The sequence below is a fragment of the Sorex fumeus genome, unplaced genomic scaffold (assembly GCF_029834395.1).
Source record: "Sorex fumeus unplaced genomic scaffold, SorFum_2.1 ptg000123l, whole genome shotgun sequence".
NCBI lineage: Eukaryota > Metazoa > Chordata > Mammalia > Eulipotyphla > Soricidae > Sorex > Sorex fumeus.
Window position 1 is genome coordinate 5,698,005 of NW_026606180.1, and position 22,070 is coordinate 5,720,074.

The window sequence follows — 22,070 nt, forward strand, 5'->3', positions numbered from 1 at the left end:
ACATTCGTGGGAGGAGAGTCCACAGAAAGGAAAGGAACACCAGGAGCGAAGGATAAACGGCGGCAAACAAAAGGAGGAAACAGAATGCAGCCACCGAGGCTGATTTCTAACTGCACGACATGTCACGAGACTTCCTGCCAAGGTGGCACAGCGGGAGGGCACTTGCCTCGCATGTGACTAACCCAGATTGGATCCCCGGCATCCGATATGGTCTCCTGAGCACGGCCAGGAGTGATTCCTGAACGCAGGGCCAGGAGTGAATTCTGAGCACCACTGGGTGTGTCCCCCCACCCCAAAAAAACCCAACAAAAGACTTCCTGCTAGTATTTAGGCTTCAAATGCAGATTGATGGATTAATACCTTCCCAAACCCATTCTGGAATACTTATTTACTGGTATTTCATATACTGTTGTAAGAAGTGACCCCCAAATCCCAACAGGTTAAATGCACTTCTCTTAATGAAGTTCACCACAAAATTAAATGGCCTCAAACTTGACCTCTGTGTATGAGAACAGTCAAAGTCCTCTGGCCAAAGCTTAATCTTTTGCTTTCTGTAGCTAAATTTTATCTAGTCTTGTTTTTGCTTAGGATCATCTGACAACCTCATCTGATCAACCTCCCGCCCGTCCCCCCAGTGGGGCCTGGAGCTGTCATGTGTGGGGAATGAGGGGGTTTCAGTCGGTCCTTAACCTTCTGAGACGGTACCATGTAGAACCAAAACGTCACCCAGCAGCCTGACAGAAATCCTCCATGAGACGAATCAAGTGAGACTGTTCATCTGGAAGTCGTGTCTGGGGGTGCTAGGGTTGCTCCCAGTGGTTCTGGAGTCACACAGTGCCAGGGCCGCCAGAGGAGGCAACTGTGACCCGTCCCCAGGGCTGTCTCCTGGGCCCCAGGCAGCGCCTGAGGCTCCAATCGCGTCCATTGCTGTTGCCCTCCTCCCACAGACCCACAAGCATCCCACCCGGAGCCGAAAGAAAAGTCTTCTAGTTCTAGCTCTGCAGCCCTCAGAGGAGGGACAACCCATCTGTAAACGGGAATCAGGTGGAAAGGGTTCCTACGTGAGGAGAGCACCAGGCCACCAGATGGACGTTCCTGGGGCTCTGCACACAAGAGACTCGGTGTCAGGAGGAAGAGCACGGGAACCCCCTTTCTTTTCCTACTCTGCTTTGCTCAGGCCGGCTGGAGGAGGCTGGGCCTACAAGCAGTCAGGAAAACGGGAGCAATCAAGGCCTTGGAACGAACCTTGGCCCACTCCATACCCCTATGGGGCTTGGCTCCTCGCCAACAGGCTTCCCTCCTCTGAGTCCACGTCCTGTTTCTACACCAACGGTGTGCACTGAAGTAAGACGGCCGGGTATGCAAAGGAAAACTCCAGCTTTCACCCAGAAGGAACTGCATTTGAGACGAGCTCAAAATGATTCTAAACCAATCTCAAGTAAATCAAGCTACCTGTTTATAGAAGAATTTAACTATTGAATCCTCCCCTTTTGTGACCAAGCAGTCTTTTTAGGTGAGATCTGTGATCGTCTCGGGAAAAATCACAGATGCTGCTGCTCTAGCAGGCTTAGCTGTGGATACTGGGAAGTCGACGAATGGCTCTGCTTCTGCGAGACATGCCTCCTGACTGCACTCCCAGGAAAACCAACGACAGAGAAGAAAGAGCTAGAGCTTGTTTAGCTGGTACCTCTGCTTCTTACCCACATATTCTGAGAGGAAGACGACAAAGAACGGAGTGACCAGGTCGTTGATTCCCTGGACATAGCCACTGGCAGGGTGTCGGATAGCCCAGATAAAGAGGATTCTTTCAAAGATCTGGGGAGAGAAGAAAGGGGACATACCCGTTAAATCAGGGATCGCACCCCCTCCCTCAGCCTTATCTCAGGACTGTTGCAGAAACTTGAGGACAACGTCTGATACTATGGACCAAAGGCAGCTAGGTGCAGACAGGAGCAGGGAACTTCTCGACACTCTGCACCCTGTTTGCCGTGACATCTACTGTGATATAAAATCAGGAAAAGGAGAGGACAAGAACACGAAGGAAAACAGAACCGAGAATTCTGACCACAACCACACTCATCTGCTTCTATGTTTCCAGAACATCTGAGTTCCATTACCTTCCTCCCTCTCTAGAGGTCATGACAGATCTAGACGGGAAGTGTTCTTTGACCTTTCTCCCCACCCTGAGCTGGAGGGAGCTCTAGATTTAGTTCTCGCCCAGGTGACTAAGAACCAGTGACGGCTACAAATACAGGAAGTCACCTTACAACTCAGGATACAGCCCGGACAGTCTCTGGGCTAGGAACACAAATGAGCCACATCTTGTGGGCTCCGGCAGCCGGGCATGTGAAACACAGAAACCAGCCAGACTTCTGCGGAAAGCCTCTGGGTCCACCGTCAACCGCAAGAGACCAGAGGCACAGACTGGAAAGAAGGATCTTTCACTCCTGTCCCACTCGGCCACACGCCCATTTTTGCTGGGTCCTCTGAGCTTGACACCCCCACCCCCACCCCTACCCCCACCCAAACACACACTGACTTCCTGGGGCCCAAGTTCTACAACTGGCTTTGACTGTGTCTCAGGACCCTAACAGACCACCCCAGAGAGATGGCAGAGGTGGGGGCACATGCAGTAGGAGCCGGGACAGAGGGATCTGCCAACAAATGTCTCTTGGGAAGAGTAACGCAGAGGATTAAATGGCTGCACGGCTCTGGGGCAGGCAGGAAGGAAGCGGAGGTTCCAGTGGCACCGTGGAGGCTGTTTTCCCAGGCTGCCGTGCGGCTGGCCGGGAGCTGAGGCAGCCGTGGGCCGCCTGAGCGGGCACAGACCCTCTTGGCCGCCGCTGGTCAGACCTGACGGTCTCCCCTCTGCCTGGCTGCAGGCCCCTGCCCTTGGGCCCAGGCTGGGCCTGGCACGCTCGGGAAGACCTCAGGGGCCCAGAGCGTCCAGCAGCTCCCTCACCTCCTGCACCAGCGGCTGCTGAAACAACGGAATGAGAGGGTTCGTCCTTGGAATGTCGATGTGGATCTGGAAGAGAGAAGTCATGACCAACCATGAATGCCAAGGGTACTCATCTGCAGAGTTCTCTCTTAAGAACCAAGAATCAGGGGGCCGGAGCAATAGCACAGCGGGGAGGGCGTTTGCCTTGCACGTGGCCGACCTGGGTTCTATTCCCAGCATCCCATATGGTCCCCTGAGCACCGCCAGGAATAATTCCTGAGTGCACGAACCAGGAGTAACCGCTGTGCATCGCTGGGTGAGACCCAATAAAGAAGAAGAAAAAAAAAGAACCAAGAATCAAGGGAGTGAGCGAGTCCGCTTTTCCTGTTAGAGAACTGGCTGTCACACGCATGCACAGTCGCACGGGCGTCTCGGCCCAGGGCTGCCGCCACTCTTCCCTCCAGCTGGCACTCTGAGCTCCGCTGGAAACGCGCCTCTCTCTCAGGGTTTGAGCCTCAGAGCACAAGGAGCTCCAGCAGCTCCAGACCTCACCGGCCAGGGAACCAGAGAAGGAGCTGCTCAGGACGGGGAAGTTGTGGGGGCCGACGAGGGAGGGAGCGAGCCCCCTAGAGCTGGTCTGAAAGTCCCACTTCAGTAGCTGATGCAGTCCCTCAGGCTGGCTCAGACCAGGGGGCTCCCAGGGGGACAGTCTTGAGAATTGCGCCCCCGGCCGGAGGTCTCTTGGTTGCAGGGGTCCCGCCTGCCCCAGGCAGCTGTGCTCCCCTGCAGGAGCAGACCAGCCTCCCAGGCACCCTTCCCTGGGCTCTGGCTGTCAGGCGGCTCACGGACACTGCGTGTGCAAAGAGGCAGAGAGACGGATGGATGGATGGACAGATGGAGCTGCTGGGCAGGTGCTGCAGGACCAGAAGGGGACACTGACGTCCCCACTGAGCGGACTCCACACCAGTCACCCTTCCAGCTGCCGGTCCCTAGAGCAGCAACCGCGGCCTCCCCGGGGGGCTGCCGGGAAGTGAGGTCTCGCCTCAAAACCCACCGAGTGTGAATCTGTGTTTCATCCTCCCCCCGTAGGGGGATTTCACAGACATCCTGGGGGGCTGCAGCCGCACTCAGATCTGAGGGACACCGCCACGGGCGAATGCCAAAAAAACACCAAGTTTAGAGGACTGAAATGAGATTTTCAGGCTGGAGAGAGAAAGAGCAGGCTGGGGTGCACTTCACTCCACACACACACACACACACACACACACACACACACACACACACACACACGCCACAGCCCAGAGACAGGGAACCAGGACACCCGAGAGAGCTGTGCCCGGCAAGGAAAGGGCGGCAGGAGAGGCTGCGCCTGTCTGTAAGTATGAGGAGAGCCTGTACCTGTGTGTAGGTGTTGAGAGAGGCTGCATCTGTCTCGGGTGTGAGGAGAGGCTCTAGCTATTTGTGACAGAGAGGCTACACCTGTCTGCAGCCGGGAGAGGCTGTACTTGTCTGTAGATGTGAGGAGAGGCTCTAGCTGTCTGTTGGTGTCGAGAGAGGCTGCATCTGTCTGTAGGTGTAAGGAGAGGCGGCACCTGTCTACAATCGCCTGGAGAGGCTGCGCCTGTCTGCAGGTGTCAGGAGAGCCCTTACCTGTCTGTAGGTGTCCTGATGGTGCTCCTCATTTCGGGAGTCGTAATACTGCTCAATGAAGCCAAAATATTCCTCCCGCTTTCGCTGCAGCGTCAGTTTCCTCCGCTCTGTGTTTGCTGGGAGGTAGCCCTGCGGGCGGGAGGGCTGGTCAGGCGGGCACAGACGCCAGAGTCCTGAGCCCTGTGCTTCTACCTCAGCTGAGCAGTGGCTGGGAAAAACTGAAGGAACGGGAAGAAAACGGCCCCGGAGACAAGGGCAGATTCCCCTGTGGGCCGGGCCACCCAGTGTCTGCCTGCACCCAGGCAGTGAGACCCACATGGGCACTGAAGCGAGGCCAGCTGTCCCCTCGGCACCAGCCCTCCAGAGCACTGTGTGCGTGGGAGAGGGAACAGGGCCCAAGGCAGGGCCACACACCCAGGGAGAAGGTGCTGCCCAGATGCAGCCTGGGAGAGGGAGCGCCGGTTGGACAGGCTTTTTTTTTTTTCCAGGGTCCTGTCCAGAGCTACGGGTTCGGGAAGCTGGACAGAATCCATGACGGAACACTGCAGCGACCAGGCCCACGACGTCTGGCAGCAGCCCCTCACTGTTCGCCTTGGCGCAGAGCCCACTCTCCTGCCCCCACTTCCATTTGCAGTGAATCCACTCCTCGGAGTGTTCCAACGGACCGGCGGGGCCTGGCCGAGGCCGGGCCGGGCGCGGGCAGGAGGGCAGTCGCTCCGCTGGACCGGGCCTCCCCGCTCAGCACCTGGCACGGGGCCTGGGAGCAGCAGGCCCTCAGCAAATCCTGCCTCGCTGAATGAATGCGTTCCCAGCCCTTCCCAGTCCCCATCCGAGGGGCTGGCACAGTGCTCGGGAACTGGCTCCGCTTCCGGGGCAACCCATTATCCACTCTTCAGAGTGGCAGAGCGGGTTTCAACCTAATGAAAAGGGACTTTGCCACCCAGGGAAAGTGGGGACAAGCCCAAACAAGTGTGGGATCACCCAGCCAGGCTGTGTCCTTCCTCCCCGGAGCCGAGAGAGACACAGTGCGTGTGAGAGTTCACGTGTGAGGGGAAAACGCTGGAGAAACTGGGCTTTCGGCACATTGGTGAAGACTGAGGCCCACAGGAGCATGCCTGGCGGCCTGGCGGGCCCGGAGGAAGCCCGCGCCCAGGAAACGTGTGGACTGGGGAGGCAGGTAGGCAGAGCCGAGGCGGAGAGGGGCACTCACCGACAGGAGCCTCCAGGTCACAGGCCGGACCTCCCTGGGCACCCCTGGCCAGCTACACTTCCTCAGTTCATCTGCAAACATACAACAGCTTTGCTGGACCAGCCCTTCACAGATGCCTGGAAGCCAGCCGTGACCAGCTGGGCCCGATGCCGCCCACCGCCACTGCCACCTGCGGCTGACCAGCACAGGAGAAAGCCCTGCACAGCCCCGAGCAGCACAGTGCGAGGTCAGGCCGGGGGCCCGGAGTTAGCCTCAGAGGGAAGAGAACGGCCAGTCAGTGGGAGTGGGGTCGCGAAGATTCCCGCTGGAACAGCTGCACCTACAGCACCTACAGCTGGACTCCAGCCCGCCTATCTGGCCCTGATTCCTAGCCGCAGGTCTCACTCGATACCTGCCCGTCACTGCGCTGGGCACCGGGTCAGGAATGCTGGAAAAGTAAAAGACGGCAGAGTAAACAGCGACAGCGGGAGTCCGGGAGTCCGGCCACCAGGAGGCCCGACCGACCTGCAGGGCAGGGCCCGGGCACTCACCTAAGTCAGTGTTGTGACTGGAAAGAAGCTGACGGAATTTTTCTAGCCGCGTCTTCTCGCGCACAGTCATCGGAGGCGCCCCCGAAGCGTTCTGGTCTGAGATGCGGGCCACGAGGGGGATGATGGGCCGGAGCGGGAGGGACTGCTGTTTGTGGAGCGGGTTCCTCAGGCAGGGGTCGCCTGCGAGGGGGAGGCAGAGACGGGGGCTGAACCCGCAGCCCTGCCACCCCGTGAGGTGCGCCTGGGCTCCCCTCCAGAGGAAGGGCCCTGACTCGGTCACCAGGGACTCCGGCCCTCCTGGCACGCCCGGTGGAAAAGCTACTGTTTTCTTTCCACCCCACCCTGGCACTTCGAGATGCGTGAGCTGGAGTTTAGGGGCCCGCAGGCTCAGGCAGCACTGAGAATCTATGGGAGGTGGACGCTGCCCTCCGGAAGCCCAGCTGCCCCGCGCCTGCACTTCCCAGGACACTTCCCCGTGTCCCCGGGGGTCCCCTTCTGCAGGGGGCTGGCCAAAACACGGCACGGCTTCAAACCGGACCCACACCAGGTCCCAGAATGTCTGAACCAGCACTCGGGGAAACGAGCACATCCGCACCCACACACGGGGCTCCCCCATCCAGGCACCGTTGGGCCACGCAGCATGTCACACCTGACTGGATCCTTCCGACACCTGGGAGGGGCTTGTGACTATCGTACTGGAGCAGAAATTGCAGATGAGCGGTTAAATGGTTTCCAGGTGAGAGCCGAGATGTTACCTTAGGTCTGCTTCATTTAAGAGCCTTGTTTATTTTATTGTCGCAAACAGACTCAATTTAAAATTCTGATTGTCGAGACAGTACGGCAGGTGAGTCACCTGCCTTGAATGTGGCCCACCCGGGTCTGATCCCTGGTACTTCATGTGGTCCCCCAAACTTGCCAGGAGTGACCCCCGAGCACAAAGCCGGAGCGCTGAGTGCTGCTAGGCAAGGCCCCCGAAACAACAGCAGCAGCAAGTTCTGACATCCTCCTGGGACTATTTCACAATCTTGACCTCTGTGGGCCCTAAAAGGCTGTACTCACGAGAAGACTGAGATGGTGAACGCCCAGCACAACTAGCCGACTGACTAAAACAACTTCCTTAGGGTTGGACACAGGGAAGGGATACCTACTGTAACTCTGGGCCTAGGAAACTCAGAGCCCGTGCTGCAGGGTGGAGTGAAACGGGTGTGCACCTCTGCCCAGGTATTCCCAGGAGGGCAGGCACACTCCTGACCATGCACAGACGGCCGAGGGGGCACTGTGAGTGGGTTCTAAATCCCACCAGGAAGGACTTCAACGGCCAGAGAGCTGGACTTCCTGAGCACACGCTGTAGTCAGAATCTGCAAGTCTTCCTAGAATTTGAGTCAGGACATGGTCTGGGCCCTGAGAGTCCTCTATTTCTTTTCTCATCTCTCAGGAGTGCTAGGATGGTGGCACTGCTCCCTCCAGCTCAGAGTAACTGACTTCCATAAAGTCCCTCTGGGCCCATTCAACACTGCAATGGACACAGTAAACAAGCCCGGTGAAACCAACCAGCACTGCAGCCAACTCTCTCAAGGAGCACAGAGGGCCTCCTCTCACCCCGCCCAGCCTGGCAGGCAGGAAGCTGTGCTGGTCCTGTAGGAACAGGAGAAATATCTGCGAGGTGGCACGGTGGATAGGACACTGGCCTCATAGGTGGCTGACCCTGATTCCATCCCAGGCACCGTATGTGATCACCCGAGCCATGAGCGCAGAGACGGGGGTCTGAGCAGAGTCAATTAAGGTCCAAAAAAATCAATCAATGAACAAATGAGCACACCAATGAACAAATGAAATGCACTCTGCAGGAAGGGAAGCAGGGGACTTACTGGAATTCCGTGACAGCTGGGCATCACTGCTGGATTTGATGACCTTATAGTTAGCAGGGATGTCAGATGTCGTGGACTGGGACCGTTCTGGCTTCACCCTTAGCTTGCTGTGGTTTTCCAGGACTTGGGCCGCAGTTGCCAAAGCAACTTTTGAGTTCAGAGTTTGAAAAGAAGGGGAGGAAAAGTCCTCTTCTTCATCATCGCCAATGTCCCAAGCATCACTGGTGTTCCGAGCAAATTCGTGAAAACTGGAGGCCTTCTTACTCTTCAGAGGAACTGCGTTGACTTTTGACCGTTCTTTGATGAAGCTTAAGAAAGGAGCATTGGGATGAGCAAGAAATAAACCTTTGGTGGGTCGGCTCCCTGAGAATTCGAGCTAATTTGCTACGACAATATAAACTAAAGCGCTCCTTAGAGTAGAGCATAATCTACAGGCAATAGTAGGTAGTTCACATACGAAGTATTAAGTTCTGAGTTCAGACATGAACAAGTTACTCCAATCTTATTCTGCTAGCCTTGAGAAGACAGTCTTAGTTTACCTCTACTCTGTCTTTTACGACTATTTTAAGCATTTTAAGGGAAGCTTCAAGATTAATGTATTTGCAAACAAGAGGATCTGGCTTAGAATTTATTGAGATTGGGGCTGGAGAGAAGCCCAACTCCCTTGTTTCACGACTAATCTCTGTGGAGACATCAAACTGCCACAATTCCAGGTACACCAGTTTTCAGGCTGGGAACTTGGAGGTTTTCTCAGAGTGGGGCTGGGCATCCTCCCCCCTACTCCCCGGAAGTTCCAGAAACCCCGGCAACAATGTCCACATCCTATAGCCACTGCCATGCCAACTCATCAGTCCAATTCTACAGATCCTGAGGTTTCTAGACTGCAGGGCTGCATACATAGCCACCCAACACCTAAAATTCCACAATGGTGTCCTCCCAGTAGGAATGCAGCAATTAAATGGGAAAGCAACATAGTAGCCAACTGAGCTCAGTAAACAAAAACAGTAACACAGAAGGCTCAACTAGCAACAAAACAGTTTAGTAAACCCACAGACAAGGACTTAACCACCCCATGGTAATATATAACAATTTTCACAAATTTTCTTTTACGGGAGTATTTTTGATAATTTCATTAGCCATTTAGCTGTAACAAGCAACATAAAAGAAATTATTTTGCGCTTGCTAATGGGACAGGCTTGGAGCTGGTTGGGAAAATGGTGACAATGGTGGAGGAAAGGTCACTCGGGTGATGAGACTGGTGTTGCAACACTGAATGCCCATAACAACTTTATTGTAAGCAATGTTGCAAACCACAGTGTTTAAATCAAATTAAAAAAAAAAAAAGATTGGGGCTGGAGAGATAGTAAAGCATTTGCCTTGTACAAGCCTGGCCTGGGTTCAAACCCTGGCATCCCATATGGTCCCCCAAGCACTGCCAAGAGAATTCCTGAATGCAGAGCCAGGAGTAAACCTTGAGCAACACTGGGTATGGCTTCTAAAACCAAAGAAAAAAAAGAAAAATATCCGATTACTTTTCACATCTTATTTATTTTGGTTTGGGGGCCGCACCTGGCTGTAGTCCAGGATTACTCTCGGCTCTGTGCTCAAAAGGATCACTCCTAGCAAGGCTCAGGACTATACCTCGGGATGGGGATCAAATCTGTCTAGACTGCATACAAAGCAAGTACGTATATCTCCCAGGGCCCCAGTGTTACCATACCCACTGTATTGTCTCCCAGACCTCTCCTGTGCTTAGTTGGTTTTGGAGCTATACATGGAGATGCACAGGGGTTCCTCCTGGCTCTAGCCCTCCTGTGTTTTGTTTTATTATTTTTTTTTTGCTTTTGGGGTCACACCCAGTGATGCTCAGGGGTTACTCCTGGCTCTGCACTCAAAAGTTACTCCTGGCGGTGCTCAGGGGACCACATGGGATGCTGGGAATCAAACCCGGGTCGGCCGTGTGCAGGGCAAACTCCCTACCCAGCCCCTCCTGTGTTTATTTTTTAAGGTTATTCTTCAATGCATGCAAATGATGTCGGCAAATGGTTTTCCATTCACACAAGTGATAAATTTCCTTTTAAAAGTAAGTTTATGCCCTCTCCTCTCTGGAAAGAAAGATGGCGGCCTTGTGGACAGCAGGTATGAGCCAGGGGTCGGGGGTGACAAAAACCTCATGGGAAGGGGGGCATTCCGGCCCGTCCTTCACGCCCTACTGAGGTCACCAGTTGCCCCCATGAGCGGCTCTCCGGCACGGCCACGACTCCAGAGCACAGAAACCAATCTTTTAACTATCTAACTTTTAATAGAAATACTTCCAGGGTTAATAAGTAAAATAGCAGAAATCCAAAACCGCGCGGCCGCTATTAAAATCATTTAATTCTTGAAACCAGCTGTAGAAAGCAAATCATTTCACAACGCTTTTTCAGCATGTCTGATTTGGGGGGGGTAAACTCTAAATAATAATGGTGCATCTTTTATCGAAACAATGAATCTAGTCAAAGTAGACAGAGTGTTAACTAGAACTCATCTGCCTCACAGGAATTGGGAGGGGTAGGAGGTCTATTGGGGTTCGCGGTTAAAAATAAGTATTGGTAAAGGGAAATGCGTTTGATATTTACATGACTGAGACCTAAGCCTGGAAGCTCTGTAACTTTTCCCACGGTGATTCAATAAATAAATAAATTAAAAAAAAAAAAAGTAAGTTTAGGGGCTGGAGCAATAGCACAGCGGGTGGGGCGTTTGCCTTGCAAGTGGCTGACCTGGGTTCTATTCCCAGCATCCCATATGGTCCCCTGAGCACCGCCAGGAGTAATTCCTGACTGCAGAGCCAGGAGTAACCCCTGTGCATCACCAGGTGTGACCCAAAAGCAAAAAATAAATAAATAAAAATAAAAATAAGTTTATTTTTAACTTTCAGAAACCAATCACCGCCATCCTCACAGCCAATCTCCACATCCTGGGTCCCCTACCCAAGAGACTAAATCCACTGAAAAATACAGGTATGCAGGACCAATGACTGAAAACACCAGGTTCATGGGGTCGGGACTGGGTCGCCACTTCCCATCTCCCCGCCCACGCTTCCTGGGTCCTGGCTGTCCTACCAATAACTGCCTCTGGGTACCATTTAAGCACCTGAACAGCCATGATCCAGAGACTCACAAATGAACCTCAGAATGGAGCAGCTTGCTGTAGGGATGGATCCGGACCCCAATTTTATTATTTTTAGAAATCCAGGAGCACCCACAACATCTCATACCTTTTTAGAAAGTGGCTGCATGACATCTCATACTATTTTTTTTTTTTTGCTCTATGTTGAATAACTGAGACAGGCCCTTACAGACATCTTAAACTATTCATAACAAGCAATACAAAATAAATTATCTCGCATCTGCCTGTGGGGCAGGCTTGAGTGGTGGTGGGACACTTCAAAATAATGGCGGTGGGAAGTAATGGTGGTGGGATTGGTGTTGAAATATTGAATGGAATCAATTATTGTGAACAACGTCATGAAACTAAAAATTTTAAAAAAGAACGAAGAAAGCAATATTACTGCATCCCACAAAATGAAGGTAATAAAATGTTTTTAAAAGAAAATAAAAAATAAGTCTATTTTTGTCAATAAAATGAGTTCTCTTCAAAATATATTTAGCAGAATATAGTAGAAAATCATGATCACGATCACGATCATCCTATTGTTCGTCGATTGCCTCGAGCAGGCACCAGTAACGTCTCCTTCGCCCTAGCTCTGAGATTTTAAGAAGTGCCATATTCAAGGCTCTTTCAGGGTTAGGAGAATGAGACCCATCATTGTTGCTGGTATTTGGCATATCAGGTACGCCACGGGGAGTTTGCCAGACTCTGCCGTGTGGGCAGGCTACATTCGGTAGCCTGCCAGGTTGTCCAAAGTAAGAACGAGATAATAAGATGTTGCGCGGCCACATTCATTTCCGGGAGCTGGGTTTTGTAGTCTCTGGGTCTTGGCCGTTGATGGCCAAGTATAAAATATGGTAAAAAAAAAAAATCATAACAAAGTTTCATGAATGCAGTTTGAAAAATACTAAATTAACTCATTGAGGTAAGAGAGCTTAGTCCTAGCTCACATGGATCACTCCTACTTGGATTTTCTTCTCTGTCTTCCCTACATGTCTGAGGCCCTAAAAATCTGGCTCCAGGTGATGGAGTAAATGGGGGCTTCTCTAACTCATACAAAAACAAAGAGCATACAAAAACAAAGAACAAAGGGAACAGTCTGCCATAAATTTACTACTGAGGTCTCACACATCCCAAAAAACGCCTCATCATCTGCTTTCCAGTAAAAACACGGCTCTGCCTCAAGAAAAGTTTCCCCATTTCCAAAAGACGTTTCTTCCCTTTGGGAGAGAGGTGGCTGGCCACTAACCTCTCCTGTCTGCCCAGTTCATCGGAATGTCCTTATCATTAACAGCCCACTAGGAGCAAGACAGCAGCGCTGAATCTTCAAACGCCATCCTCACAGAGAACAAAGAAAAATACACTGTCACACAAAATACAAGGAAACACAAGATTCCAGGAATGGGAGTCCAGAAGGGGTTAGAAACAAGATGGCTTTTCCCCTCCTAAATGGCCAAGCCTTAAAGGTGCACTCTGCAGTGCCCCCAGGACCAAGCAGGACCGTCTGCTGGTGTCGGCTGTGCAAATGTCCAGAAAGCCATCTAGTGACATATATTCCAGGGACCTTAATACGGTTCAGTCTAACTACTGGAAAAATACAGAAATCAAACTAAGAGAATCTAAAGATAATTTACAATGTTCTATTTATTTGGCATTTATTTTGGTTAGAAACTGCAATCAAAATAAACATCTAGAAATGGAAAATGCCAAATTAAAATGATTCATTCACCTGACAGAAAGTTATACTGCCATTAAAAAATAATCACACTAGGAAATTATCTAAGTGAAAATAGGAACCAATATTACATATTTTATTATCTATTTTTTTTAAAAAAAGGTATGGATATAGGACATAGAAAACACCAGGAGAAAATACTTCAAAATGCTAACAGTGTTATTTAACTCGTAAGTGATAGCTGATTTCATTTTTATACTTCTTTAAATTGCTTTCTACAATGAGAAGTATTATACTTTTTATTAATCGGTAGAAAGGCTGTTGTGATGGTTTTGACCAATTCCTAAGAATACATATAAACCCATTCAATGAACAACTGAAAATGAACAGAAGGGGCTGGAGCGATACAGCTCACAGGGAAGGCCTTACAACACTCACCCAGTTCTGATCCCTGGCATCCCTGGTAGGACTCCCGGGAGCACTACCAGGAATCAACCCTGAAAGCAGAGCGAGGCGTGAGTCTTGGGAATCTCCAGGTGTGACCCAAAAAAGGGAAAAAAAGAACAAAACCCCCAAGTCCAGAAAAACCAAGTGAAAGTAACGCAGTGCAAACCCCTGCATGAGTCCAGCCCAGCGCCGCAGGGAGCACACCCCCTAGCAGACCCCGCTGCAACGGGCAGTGCCACCCCGCGCCAGGGGACACCTCTGTGCCATGTGTACGTGCCAAGAGCCCGCAGAAAAGCACAGACGGGTGGCTGGGCTGGGCTCAGTGCCTGGGGCCACCGCACGGCAGGTGGCTCATTCTTGCAGCTTTCTCAGTGTCCCGAGGCCAAGCCAGGGTTTCTTCGGGTCGAAGACTTCCTAAAAACCTTTTCGATATTTCAGAGACACCGACCAAACAAAACTGGAAACTCAACCACCCAGGGTGTTCTCTGCCACCAAGAGCCGCAGTTCCGCAGAAGGTGCTCCAACTGTCCTTTTCCAGTTTAGAGAAAGAAGCCACATCTGAAGAAAGCAGCACCCCGAAGCCCCCAGTCATCCCTAGTCGAAGAACCAGGCCCACCAACATACCCCAGATTAAAAAGTTAATAAAATGCAGTCAGAGAGACTGCCCAGAGGGCAAGACGACCCCTGGCACCCCAGGTGGTCCCCAGACCCCCCACCAGGAATGATCCCTGAGCACAGAGCTGGGAAGAAGTCCTGAGAGCTGCTGGGTGGGCCCTCCCACCCATAAAAAATTAAAATAAAAAAGAATGAAATAAGATAATGAAAAGAAGGTTTGGGGCTTACCTCCAAAAGCAAAAAAAAAAAAAAAATCTAGACACTAGGGACATGAATGAGAGTTAAAGCTTTGGAAAAAAAAAAAAAAGTAAAAGGGGCTGGAGTGATACCACAGTGGTTAGGGCGTTTTCCTTGCACACGGCCTGACCCAGGTTCGATTCCCAGCATCCCATATGGTCCCCCGAGCATGGCCAGGAGTTAATTCCTGAGTGCATGAACCAGGAGTAAACCCTGTGCAATGCCAGGTGTGACCCAAAAAGCAAAAAAAAAAAAAAAAAAAAAAAAAAAAGAGAGAGAGAGAGAGAAGAGTTAACGCTTTGAAGCTTTGCATTGTTTATTAATTTACTTCTCTGCAGAGAAGATATATTCACACATAATGGCACAGATGGTGGCTGAAAACACACTGGAAGTTTGAAGTATACTAATCTTGCTGATTTGGTTTGCTCTGTTTTCAGTTCTTTGGGCCACCACTGGCCCAACTGGCCAAGAATCACTCACTAGTGGGGCCCGAGGGTCTCCCAAGCCCTGCTCTGGGAACCCAGAAAGAAGAAAGCAGAGGGTGGAGCAAAGAGGGTCTGAGCCTGGAGCGAGGAGCTCAGAGGCCTGGCAAAGCCAAGCACAGAAGGGTGAGCTCACCACACGTCACCTCCTCCCTGCACAAACACACCCTGTTCGGTCACACACACAAGAGCCAGAATGGAAAGAAGCCTTGGCTAGGGATGGGGCTGCTGGAGGAGAAATGTCTCCTCCTCTCTTCCCTGGACAAACCCAGGAGTTAGTGAAACAAAACTCAATCCAGGGGGCTGGAGAGATAGTACAGTGGGTAAGAGACAGTACAGCACTTCCTTGCATGCACCTGGCCAGAGTTCAATTCCCCGGCATCCCATATGATTCCCACCAGGAGTAACGCCTGAGCACTGCTGGATGTGGCCCCCCAAACCAAATTAAAAAAAGAAAAAAGAAGAAAATAAAATCAACCCGGCCAATTCTGCCTATGGTTTATAGACTGCCTGATTTTAACATCACCCCAAAACAATGTAAATAAAACAATACACATAACCGAAAGCCATTATTTAGTGAAATTATATCAAAGCTATAATAAAACTAACCTTTGATACCGCCTTACAACTGCATGTCAAATTACAGTTTAAAAACCATTTTCACAAATCTTTCATTTAAGTCTCATAACAATTCTGTGAGATCTACGGATAAGAAACCAACGGTCAGAAAAGGTAAGTAATTTGCTCAAGATCATGGAGTTAGTAAGTGGTGATAAAAAGGGATTTTAGAAGTGTAGTTGACAGTAAAAACTCTCTAAACCCCAGCAAATGACTTATTTCAGAGAAAGCAAATGTTTGGTAAATGGTAACTTGTTAAGTGGCAACAAAAATAACCAAAGATATTTTTGGAAAGACCATACAAGTGAGGAATCAAGGATCAACCATTCTGTGATTCGATTAACACTTGTTTGTAATAATATGGCTGTCCACTTAATAGAAACATGACACACATTTCTTCAGGAACACTTTTGATCCTGGTAAGGAAGGGATGTAAAGCAAGTGGTACTAGTAAGAAAAATCCAGTGGCCTCAACAACGGGTACGGCTTGGTGTGAAACAGACTGTTTTGGGGCAGTTTGGGACACACTGGCAGTGCTCAGGGCTCACTCCTGGAGGGGCTCAGGAGACCAGATGCGGTGTCAGGGTTTGAACTGGGATTGGCCGTGTGCAACGCCAGCGACTCACCCACAGTGCCATCTCTCAGGCCACGAGTTAAATAGCTTCACAACTCAGAAACAGAAAGTGGAATCGATCACACTTGAGAACCAATTCAGAGAATAGAGAAGCCTGTCATGTCACTGATGGCCTGTGGGGCCACTCCCTAGTAAGATTCATTTCACCTGAGCTAGAAAAATTACTACAGGCAAGATCATCACTAATGGTAATTACTTTGGCAACCTGAAGTCAACGTACACAACAGAGGAGCAACTTCAGTGCTCATGCGGTTTAGATGACCAAAGACCCCACGGAAAGGCTCTTACTGGGGATGAGGATGCACCAAGCCATAATTAATGGCCGTGGAAGTGGAAAGACAACCACGTGGTGGAGAGAGTAGAAAAGTGTCCCAACAAGATAAGGGCAATTGATGGTTTTTTTTTTTTTTCTGTTTGGGTCACACCCAGCGATGCACAGTGGTTATTCCTGGCTCATGTACTCAGGAATTACTCCTGGTGGTGCTCAGGGGACCATAGGGATGCTGGGAATCAAACCCACTATGCTACTAGAACCCACTATTGCTCCAGCCACGCAATTGATGTCTTTTTTTTCTTAATTTTTATTTGCTGGAGCGGGCCCAGTAACATCTCCATTGTGAGACTTGGTGTTACTGTGTTTGGCATATCGAATACATCAGGGTAGTTTGCCAGGCTCTGCCGTGTGGGCAAGATACTCTCAGTAGCTTGCCGGACTCTCTGAGAGGGGCGGAGGAATCGAACTGGGGTTGGTCTAGTTGGCCGCTTGCAAGGCAAACGCCCCACCCGCTGTGCTATCCTGCTGTTCACAAGGTAACTACTGAAAAGGATGAAAATACCAAGGCTTTGTAAGAACTATGGCCCAGGATACAAACACGGTTTAGATAAACTCAAGTCTGTCCTAGAGCCTGTGTGAACAATAGTTGCGGAGTGAAGAGAAATTGGTTCACTTCTGCATCTGCTCAGCATTTAAGCATGTAGAACCCCAAAGCCTTACAGTGCCCCAGAGGGAGTAAGTTTTGAGCCTCACGGTACAGTAAAACAACCTGAAATATCTCAATCCCTCACACCCCATATGGTCCCGAGTCCACCGGGAGTAATCCTCGAGTGCAGAGTCAGGAGTCAGCCCTGAGCACTAGTGGGTGTGACCCCCAAACAAAAATAAGTCAGGGGGAAGGTAAAGGAGAAAAAGGGAGCAAATTTCCCAAGCAGTGACTCCACTGAACAACCCAGTTTCTACTTCTCCCAAATACGGACTCAAAGAGGCTTAAACCAACCGCAAAGAAAAAACCCGAAGAATCGGGAGCCACCATTCCACTAAAGGATCCTTCTGAGGCCTGAGAAAGTGTCACGGTAACAGCAGCCCCAGGAGAAAGATCTTAAAAAGAAAACACCGCAGGGCAAGCTACCCTATACCAGTGGTCAGGGCAGGGGGACCATATGGGATGCTGGGAATTGAACCTGGGTCGGCCGCATGCAAGGCAAACGCCCTCCCCACTGTGCCATCGCTCCAGCCCAAGGCTTGTGTTTTAAAAAGCAGCTCTGTGCTAGAAACGGGGTGCCGAACAAGCCGACCCACAGTATCTCAGGTGTCCTCAGTTTACATGCATGAAACTGCTCGATGTGAGCTGTACCCGAAAATACTTGGCCACGCTAGACTTAGGTCGAGTTTGCACTGTGCCGAAGGGGAGGCCTAAGCGCTGAGTAAGGTGGTTTTGCACTCTGGGTAAGGCGTCTGAGCAGAGACCGCAGGAGGGGACTCAGAGGAGATCTCCGCGAGGCCCAGAGGGGACAGCTGACTTGCCCAAGTCCTTCTTTGTAACTGGCTGACTGAGTTGAAAGAGCCAGACTCAAGCTCAGGCCTACTATTTCCTGTTGACAAAAACCACTAAAGAACACAAGCAATTTGCTTTCCTGGCTGCACTGCATGATTTAAAAAAAAAAAAACACCCAACTGCATGTCTGCAATAGAGGCACAATTTCACTCCCCACGGCCTCACGGTGCCTCAGGGAAAGATGCCGGGTACCAGTGTAGGCTGCGCTGCACTCCTTGCCGATGCGCCCTGTGGATGTGCAGCAGCGTTGAGGGGAAGCAGTGTCTGATTGTAGCATTCCTCACCTGTTGGCGTTAGGGACCCAGAGCCGCCTGGGAGCACAGCCTGAATTTTTATTTATTTTTTAAAGGTAAAGGTAAGGTAAAGGGCTGGAGCGATAGCACAGCGGGTAGGGTGTTCGCCTTACAAGCGGCCAACATGGCCGACCCTAGTTCGATTCCTCCGCCCCTCTCGGAGAGCCCGGCAAGCTACCGAGAGTATTCGATATGCCAGACACAGTTATTTTTTAAAATCAAAAAAATTTTTTTTTCCTTTTGCATCACACTCGGTGATGCACAGTGGTTACTCCTGGCTGATGTACTCAGGAGTTACTCCTGGTGGTGCTCAGGGGACCATGGGATGCTGGGAATTGAACCCAGGTTGGCCCCATGCAAGCCCTAGCCACTGTGCTATCGCTCCAGCCCTGCTCCAGATGGTCTTATAGGAACCATCTGGAAGTGTGAAACAGTCGACTGCAGACCGAGACGCTGTACCCTGTGGTAGAGTGTGGAAAGGAGGGGTCCTGCTCCAGACGACCGTCCTCCCTCAAACTGCAGAGCCAAGCGTCAAGTCGACCGAAAGTATAACTGTGGCTCTAGCAGATGATATGTGAAAATACGTGTGGTTTTGCACATTAACTGGTGAGCAAACAAAGAGTACAGAGTCCCGGCATGTGGAACACGACATTCCTCAAAACCTGTCTCCAGCACAGGGTCAGGGAACATGCAGTTGGCGACTGATGCAGACAAGGTCTCCAATACGAAATGGAGAAGCAGCCCCCGCTGCCTGACTGTGCTGGACAGACACACTCACACGCTTCCCAAAGGCCATCTGAAATACAACGGAATACATCCGTTGCCACGCACAAAGGCCGGTTGTGAGCAGAAACGGCTCAGCTCTGACGTGTGACCGCAGAGACGTGATGGTGGAGCCCTGGCTGGTGTTCTGGGGGCCAGTCCCCGCACGAGCACCCCTAGTCTCACACCAACCACGTTCAAAGGCGAACCACGAAAGTGGAGGCAAGAAGTGTGTCCTCTTCACAAAGTGCTCTCTGACCACAAAGAAAGCCTGTTCAGGAGTCCAGGCTCAGGAGACTGTCTCTTACCCTGCTGACCCTGACCACCAAAGGAGCTCGCTGCAGACCAGCCACTGGTTACCAAACAATTATCAAAAGCTGCGAGACTAATCCTGATGCCTGCCTTCAGGAACCCGCCTCCTGCTCAGTAGGGAATGACAGTTCTCGGGCAAAGAGAACAGGTAGGCGAAGATACGACGCCTGCCACGCGACATCGGACCAGAGTCTATGGCTGGCAAAACCAGGCAATCATGAGGTTCTTTCTACTCACTCAATGGACAGACCACAAGAAAAGCAAAAGGCTCCTGTGAAGGAGAGCTACGACACGGGAGGAATGAACGAAGACCAGAAAAGCCCACGGCCTCCATAACGCTGGGCCTCACACCTTCATCCCAGGAATGCCACTCGAGGTACAGCGGGCACAGCGGCAAACGGAGCACAGACTCTGCCTCCGCAGGGCTTCACTCCCCACATGCATTCCTGCTTTGCTTTGGGGGTTCTTTTCCTGTTCGTTTCCCCCCCCCACCCCCCACTTAGTGATTTCTGGTAAGAATTCAGGCATCGGGGCTGGAGAGAGCTTAACGGGCCAAGTGTTCGCTCTGCATGCAGGAAGCCTGGGTTTGCCCCCTCGTGTTGTCTGGTCCCTGAGAACCACCAGGGGTGTGCCCTGAGCAAGCACTGAATTGGGGGTAACTCCTAAGCACCACTGGGTTTGACCAAAAAACAAACAGGCAAAAAAAAAAAAAAAAAACAAAATAATCAACCCTAAAGCACATCTTCCAAAAAGAGCTGCAGTCAGGCTTCCACAGCCAACTGGGAACTGACCTTATACAGAGAGGTATCAGAGGTATCACAAAATGGGTAAACGGCAGAGTGAAAGTTGGTACAGTGTAAGGATCTATCTAGTCAGCAAAGTCACTGAGGGGCTGGTGGGGGGTGAAGGCAACTTATTCATTTATTTTGCTCTTTGGGTCACACCCAGTGATGCTCAGGGGTTACTCCTGGCTCTGCACTCAGGAATTACTCCTAGCAGTGCTGGGGGGACCCTATGGGATGCCGAGGATTGAACCCGGGTCAGCCGCTTACAAGGCAAATGCCCTACCCGCTGTAAAATTATTGATGCTGCATACGAGACATGATCATTTCTCTAGGGACGCGAATCAGTGACAGTGAGAGGAGAAGAAAGGGTGTGTGTTCTGTCACAGGACCCAGGGTGATGAGAATCTAGGACTCTGTAGCTCACGATTACTTCGATTTCAGAGCAACGAGTCTCTGGGAGATAAAGGAGAGCAGATCAATGAGCAGATGACCTCTGTTCAGAAGTCAGAAATGATCTGGTTCCTGGGCAACATTTCACCGACAGGGACTTTCTTTCTTTCCTTTTTTTTTACTGAATCACCGCGAGAATAGTCAGAAAGCCTTTCAGTTCAAGTCTCGGTCGGTCATACAATGATCAAACACCCGTCCCTTCACCAGTGCGCATTTTCCACCACCAAGAACCCCAGTATACCCCCCCCACCCTGTCTGTGTGGCAGATTTCCACTTTGCTCTCTCTGTCTACGCTGATCACATTCAATATTACAACAAAAGACCCAACACTGTTATTTGGAATTTTCCCCAACATTCAGACCTGCCACAAAGACATCATTAGAAAATTTGTTTTCCATTGCTGATTACGAAGAGCATATGATGTTGTGTGGCCTCAAAAGTGGCCACGTGAATTTGGATTTCTGATATTTTACTAATAAGCTAGGGGGATTACTGCCAAAAGCCCCTGGGTTCTGAGGTTAGTTTGTGTGCCACTGGGATCAGGGTCATGCAGAAGCCGAAGGAGGCGTTTGCGACAGGGACTTTCGGACCAAAGCACCAAGCCCTGCGCATCTGCAGCCGCACTGGAGGAGTGTGACGCTAGTGCTGCTTGTCTCCAGACCCGAGTGGGCCCGTGGGGCTGGGAAAGGGCAGGGACTCCAAACGGGCAGGCGCATGCTCGGGGGAGGAGCGAGCACATGCACAGGGAGGTCCGGACTTACTTTTTCGTGAGCCGAGGGTCCAGTGGAGGGTGCTGTGCTCCATACACCGGCTGGATGCTAAAAGCAAGACAAAAGGCAGAAAACTGAATGTGATGGTGAGTATCACCGCGGAACAAAAACTCAGGGTCTCTGAGACACAGGTCGCCTCCGAGAACGCACCACATCCGAGCCGCGGGGCAGCAGCCTACTTGTGGAAAAGCATCTTCGGGAATGTTCTGGTGGAGGGTCTGTGCCTTGCCCGAGAAGGCTGGGGAGTCAGAGCTGCAGAGAAGCAGCATGACCAGATAACAGGCTTTAGATTCAGACACGTCACTTTTTTGCTTGTTTGGGGTCCCCACCCACGGATGCTCTCTGTGCTCAGGGATCACTCCTGGAAGCACCCGAGGGTGGTATCAGGGATGGAACCTGGGTCAGCTGTGTGCCAGGCAAGTGGCTGACCACTGTCCAAGCTCTCCAACCCCAGAGACCACATTCAAATGCCAATGCTGGCATTCAGTATCAGTATTGTGGCCAAAGTATACTGGCACTGAGTAATGTGACCTCTTGGGACCTGTTTGCTCATGTGTAAAACAAGAAATTGTAAAATGGAAATATTCACTAATCCATTTCTTAATGATAAGAAAGCATACATTTAAGTAAAAAGGACTTGGTTATCTCTGGAGAAGAGGAGGACGGGAGTGACAGGGAACTGATGTAAAGGGATTTCCAGGGAGTTCACTTCCTGGTGTCACTAATGAGTCATCGCTACCATCGCACGTGGTTGTTTTTGCATGATTTTCCGTGTAATATTTCACACTGAGAAGGAATGACCTGCCAG

At 51.0% G+C, this 22,070-nt stretch overlaps 1 protein-coding gene across 1 annotated transcript in view; it reads right to left on the minus strand.

Annotated features, from left to right (window-relative positions):
• The window catches only part of TBC1D22B (TBC1 domain family member 22B), a 78,846-nt gene that overhangs the window by 35,116 nt on the left and 21,660 nt on the right, over window positions 1-22,070 (minus strand). Inside the window, exons 2-8 of the mRNA XM_056137365.1 lie at window positions 21,254-21,310; window positions 8,201-8,508; window positions 6,332-6,511; window positions 5,802-5,872; window positions 4,592-4,720; window positions 2,963-3,028; window positions 1,701-1,815 (exon numbers count right to left, since the gene is read on the minus strand). Of these exons, the coding sequence (XP_055993340.1) occupies window positions 1,701-1,815; window positions 2,963-3,028; window positions 4,592-4,720; window positions 5,802-5,872; window positions 6,332-6,511; window positions 8,201-8,508; window positions 21,254-21,310 (926 nt within the window). The remainder of the gene's footprint in view (window positions 1-1,700; window positions 1,816-2,962; window positions 3,029-4,591; window positions 4,721-5,801; window positions 5,873-6,331; window positions 6,512-8,200; window positions 8,509-21,253; window positions 21,311-22,070) is intronic.